Source organism: Juglans regia, chromosome 11 (assembly GCF_001411555.2).
Source record: "Juglans regia cultivar Chandler chromosome 11, Walnut 2.0, whole genome shotgun sequence".
In the NCBI taxonomy this organism is placed as follows: Eukaryota; Viridiplantae; Streptophyta; class Magnoliopsida; order Fagales; family Juglandaceae; genus Juglans; species Juglans regia.
In genome coordinates this window covers 5,856,413-5,862,412 of record NC_049911.1, presented here as the reverse complement: position 1 = coordinate 5,862,412, position 6,000 = coordinate 5,856,413, and the positions used below count along the sequence as shown (strand labels likewise).

Sequence of the window (6,000 nt, the reverse complement as noted above, 5' to 3'; positions counted from 1 at the left end):
AAATTCATGACAGAATAAGCAAGTGGTTGCCATGGATTAGGATTTGCATTCTTTTAGTTGAAATCAGAAAAAAAAAAAAACTACTTTAAATCTGTAACAGGAAACTGGCATTGCAAATGCAGTTGTGTTTTAGTTACTTCTTGGTTAGTATGCTGGAAGTACTTTTCTTATGTATACTCAAATCCATCATACAATGTTAAAGCAAACACATGCACGCAGGCACACATATATGGAAAACTTAGTGTGGTATAGTCTCTGTTACAGCTCATGAGGCTTATTATTGTTCCTTGTATGTTAAAGTTTGCTACAAGTTTGTTATCTCTCATCTTAAGCATTCATCTTTTCATCTGTTAACAAAGTCTTCCCCTTATTTGTTTATTTCTCGAAGTAATTACAAATAATGCCAATAGATCAAAGCATATTTGAATGACACAAACAAAATTGATTCATTGTGATACTACTTTCCAATTTTGGGAACATAATTTTTGAAGTACTCAAATAAATCAATCTGTGTGTGACATGGAAATTTCTTAACTTCCAACACATTATCTCATGATGTATACCAGAATCACAATCACAGATTTGCAATAGCAGAATACCAATCACAGGAATTCCAATCACAGAATAACAATGGGCGCTATTTCAATACCCACAACATTGCAGCAACTTTGAATCCAATTAATAAAACCCTCATAAAGCTCTGGCAATCACGGTTATATATACATCCCCCAAATAAATATTGTATAAAAAGTAGAGCAAACTAGAATTTCCATACCTAAACCTGGACGTGGGGATCGATTGGTTTCATGAGCGTGCCACACGGTTCAGTGATGAAAATCGCTTCCAACTATGGTATTCTAAATCCCAAAAATTACCTCATGTCAAAGCAAAGAAATGAGGAAGAGAAATCTAAGAGTGTGTGAGTGTAAACAATCGGGGATGTGAGATCCCGTGAGTAAGACAGAGAGTGACTGAGAAAACTTACCACTAGCTGACACTTCCAGTGAGGAGAAGGCGGAGAATAGAAGAAGGGATTTTTGGGAGAGAAAGAAAAGGGAGAGAAAGAAAATCCAAAGAAGAGAATGGAGTTTCGGGAGAGAAAGAAAAGGGTGAAGAAGAGAAGAAAAGAAGAAGAAAATGGAGTTTCAGAGAGAAGTTTCTGGAGAAAGGAAGAGAAGGAGTTCGGGAGAAAGAAAGAGGAAACGAGGGTTTCGAGAAGAAGAGAGAGAAAAACCAAGGGAAAGATGAGCGGAAGACAACGAAATTAATAAAATATTCATTTGATTCGTATACAGTAGCTCGCCAGACTTGGCGAGGGGTGAAGAATCACTGTAGGATAAATGTCAAGCTTTGCATGTATAGCTAGGCCAATGTGGATGTTTTTGTTTTGATTTGTTTTTAATTTAAACTTGCATTGGTAAATAGTTAGGCCATTATGGATGCTCTTAGTACAGCAAGATCATGATGGCGAAGTCTTAGGGCAGGTTTGGGCGCTCAGATATCTCATCCCAAATCTCAAACTGAGATGAGACACATTTCCCAAACAATCACTTTCAAGAATACTCAGAAATCTCTCCCACTGTTTAAAACATCTCAATACTGTTTATAGACATGACATTAGGTCTGAAAAGCAGCGTCTGTCCCCCTCCCACATTACTCCCCCCCAGCGTTCATCTGTGCCCTTCTCCTTTCTCCACGAAAGGCTTGCGCCGTCCCCCAAACAAACTAGCCCGTAAAACAGACTTCTCCCTCTCGTGCGAAGGCCCTCGAAAAATGGCCCAGAAATCCCCCAATCGCAAAATCTCAAATCCATTCCGAAAATGTGTTTGGAACGACGCCATCGTTAAAGAAAAATCCCCAGAAATACTTGTATCGGATCATGCCAATCGATTGGTGTCCAGTGTGCTGACCCACGAAGATCTGAGATTTCTCACATTCTAGCGGAGGAGGTTACGACGAAGCTCACAGATTCTGCAGAGGTAAGCAACTTCACAGCCCCTACTTTCCCTCTACCCCATACGGCCGTGCGAATCTCTGAACATTTTCATGTCAATCAAGCAGGCTATTGTTGACATTGACCAAGTCGAATCTCAAAGCCCTAAACAAAGGCTGTTCTGTAGAGTGAATGGTCACTGAGCTGACCGCTGCTGCTCAAAAACAGACGTTTCAAATATTGCAACAGTTGCAATAGGATTTCTCGTGAGGATGATACGGTTGGGTCTTATCGAATAAAGGACAATGGTGTATAAAAGAGCAGCTGGAAATAGAGAGGAAGACACTCATATGAAGCGAATCAACCCTCGCACTAGATTCCAGAAATCTCCCCGTCGTTGCCTCCATAACTGGACCGCCACGGGTCTTAAGACTCGGTCGTACCAGGTGAGTTTCTCTGCAACGACCCATATTGGGAAGTTTATGTTGTTGCATTCTACGTCTACATTATGAAATACTGGAATTAATTCTAGCGTATTATCATATATATACTAGCTGCTAGCTCGTAGTGGGGTATGGTCATTCCTAGTTCGGTTTTGTTTTCCGTGTAACTATTGTAAATGTGTGATTGTGATTTCTTTAGAAAGACACACTGTGAGTTAGGCATGTTATCCATTGATAACAGTACTCTGATTGGGATTCTGGGATTGTGATGAAGTCATTGTGATCTGGGTTAAACGGGAATCTTTTGCAGTTTTGGTGAAATTTCTTCTGTCATTGTGCTTCTGCGCATGTGTTTAAAGTAATTCATTGCAGGGGAAAAATAGGTTGGTAGTTGTAAACAAATGGAACTACAGCCCTTTGAATACATCACTGCAAAACAGAACATGTTGATGTTCTGGTTCAGTACAAAGTCTTAGGTCAAATGATGCAGATTTATTTTTTTAAATTTTAATAGAGGTGCCTTTGTTATGTGGTTAGAGGTGGAGAGCTTTGAATTTATAGGGGTCTAATTTGGTATATTTCCTGAAAGACATTCATTGCTTAACGTCTGATCTTGCCTGTCTCTTTTCGGGTGAATGCATGTTATCTTTAATAGGGTTTTATTTTTCTGGATGCACGTTTGCTTAATTGATTTTGCTCAATTCTGAGAATTTGAACTTAAAACATTCATTGATCCAACACCCAACTAGAACTATCTTTCACTTGTTAGCTGCTAGGCACGTATACAATATTGTTTATGCAGTTATGCTAATTTAGGTCATGCGTACTGTCCATATTGTACATATATTAGGTAAATGTTTTTGTCTAAATGATTACGAAAACACCTAATCTTTTGACCATTCCTTCGCATGCAGATATCACAAATAATATATATATATGAAGTGGTTAATATCATGGCATGGATTCATAAAAATTCTGACTGAAAATCTAATTCAGCATGAACGATCTTTCATCCATGCTTTTCTTTTTCATTCTTTTATTTGTACCAAAACTGGAGTTAACAGCTGGGCAAGCAAACACATGACTCCAGTACGTAATTAAAGTAGTACTGCATGTCGTTAGTAGTCTATCCTCTGTCCAAATTGGTTTGATTTTTTTTATAACCATTTGAATAAATTAGGCACGGCCTGTAGATCTTTTGTACCTGGTTTTTTAGTTCATTGTTTGTTTAATGTCTAGTTCCCGTCTCGTTTTCTTCTTGTAGCGTTATTACTTGAGGCGTTCTACGAGTTCATCCTCTCGACAGGTATTGGATCTTCTGCTTTATACACAATAACATATCTGTAAAGTATAAGCTGAGACATAGGTTGCAATGTATAAACTACATTCTTGGCGTCCTTATATATGAAATTAGTTTGAGGGATCAACTTTTGTTTAAAAATTTATGAAACTGTCAGATTTATGTGCTCATGTTCAGTGTTTTTATATTGTTTCATGCATGGGCCAGACCTTTGTTATATTGCCATATCCACGAGCTACCCTGTCCACTTAATCTACAGTACATTAATATACCAATAGTTCGCACAACATCTTCCCATGCATGAGTATGAAATGTTTTTATTATTTCCATGTTAACTGTGTTTCGGGTGTTAGATCATTCTACCCTAAACTTAAAACTGTCCATAAAGGAAAACTGCCCTAAAAAAGTGGTCTAAGCCATTTCAGCACCCCCTATTTGGTTTCAATATAAAACGTCCTCCTTTGAAAATATATTAGAAGCATATGGACAATGATACCATCGAAACCCCATGTGATCGGGATTTATGGAGTGATGGGTTTGAGGATGTCCTCGTTGACCTCTTGTACCAAGACACCCACATGGATAGATTGAGAGGAGGGAGGATTACAACCCCTGATAATCTGAGGCTTGCTGAACGACTGTCTGCTATTGGCCCAAAAAAATTCAATTGTGACCAAGTGAAAGGGAAAATTGGGAGGCTCAAGAGAAGACAACGCGAGTTTACTGATCTTATGAAACAAACTGGTTTGGGGTGGGACCCAGAGAGGAAGGCACCAGTTGCTAGTGAGGAACACTGGAAAAATGCTATAAGGGTACGATCTATATTTGCTCTATTGTGTTCATTTTCCTTTTGGAATACATATTGTGATTATAATTAATGACAATTGATTATGTTAGGTTCGTTCATCGTGGAAACATTATAAGACCCATGGATGTCCAAAGTATGAACTGCTTTGCGCAATTTTTGGTTGTTCAGTTGCCACTGGGACAATGGGGCGAGCATCCACCGATCCTGCCCCAGATAGTGACGATGAGCGGTTGCTTGAGAATGATATGCAAAATCCTGGGCAACCAGTGATTGATCAAGAACCCTTGCATTCACACAGACGATTCTCCGCCTCCTATGCCAGCGGATCTCGCAGACGACAAAGGGGAGGGTTGCCATTTGAAAACGATGCCCTTCAACAGCAAATGAGCGAAACCCTTGATGAAATTAAACGTAGTAACGAAGCGAGAGGGAAGGCTGCTGAGGAGGTCATGGAGTCGAGCAGGTCAAGGAAGCGGAGTAAAGGTTTTGGCACTAGCATGGAGTCGGACGGAGCGTTTGATCTCAGATGTATTGTATGAGGTTGTTGGAAGAAGTGCAACCTACCCTACCTCCTGATCAATTTAACAAGGCCTTTGACCGTTTATTGAGCACTCGGGTCCAGAAATCGTTTGTTTCAATCTCGGATGAACGCAGAAGTCAGTGGGCTTGGAGTCTAATTTGATGGTGACACCGATTGTCATTTGCCACTCCTGATCCTACAATGGTTTTCGAGCTATTAACCATGTTGGTTTAGCAACTATCTTATTAACCCTCTTATCAATTTAATCATGCATGTCTTTGATTTATTTCAGCCTTCATTCTCACATTTCACAAACTGTTGAGGAGGTGATTTTAGGCTTTATGAACTTGTTGGATATTGTTGTAATTGTGTATGGTACGTTGAGTATATTAATGGTTATTGTGTATGTCATTATAATGCTCAAATAGATGTGCCTACATATCATTTCAATCTCTTTGCTGGATTTAAGAAAGTTTATGAGCATTTTTTTTTTTAATTTCAATGATGTTGGATGTGAGGCTTGCTGAAACTGTCTCAGATTGGAATGGTTCTATGGATTCTTTTTTGTATATTTATGCATCAGTGATAATTTATTTGATTGTGTTAAGTACATGGACCAGATTTTGATACTTGCGTGCTACAGGCCAGTTTAGATAAGCTCTGTATATTGGTGTTTACATGGGGCATCTGTTGGTTCTATGGATTCTCTCTCTCTCTGGTTTTCCTTGGTTGTTGGAGGGAGGCATCTGTTGGATTGTGTTTGTGAATACAAGCTTGTGTACTACTCTTATAATATTTTCTTTGTGTTGCTTAGTGAGATTTGAGAATATTGGAAGAAAAATCTCGGATGAATATACTAAGCTTATCAAGAGGATGAACCCTCCCAGGAATGTTTTAAGAAAGTCTTCTATATTTGTTCGTCCTTATGGTGACGGTCCTTTGGCTATATGGGTTGCAGGATGGATGTTTGTTTTTTTTTTTTTAAAGGGGGTTGTG

At 39.0% G+C, this 6,000-nt stretch overlaps 1 protein-coding gene across 1 annotated transcript; it reads left to right on the top strand.

Annotated features, from left to right (window-relative positions):
* The first annotated feature begins 4,158 nt into the window (after positions 1 to 4,158).
* LOC118349874 lies at positions 4,159 to 5,023 on the top strand. The gene is made up of 2 exons (XM_035695802.1): positions 4,159 to 4,488; positions 4,574 to 5,023. The coding sequence occupies exons 1-2, from the start codon at positions 4,159 to 4,161 to the stop codon at positions 5,021 to 5,023; spliced, it is 780 nt and encodes a 259-aa protein (XP_035551695.1).
* Positions 5,024 to 6,000: the final 977 nt, after the last annotated feature.

What these genes read in the sequence shown, in the direction of transcription:
- LOC118349874 (XM_035695802.1), top strand. Translation starts at nt 4,159, where the DNA reads ATGGACAATGATACCATCGAAACCCCATGTGATCGGGATTTATGGAGT. An exon ending in ACTGGAAAAATGCTATAAGG is followed by an intron (nt 4,489 to 4,573) that starts GTACGATCTATA and finishes TGATTATGTTAG; the next exon opens with GTTCGTTCATCGTGGAAACA.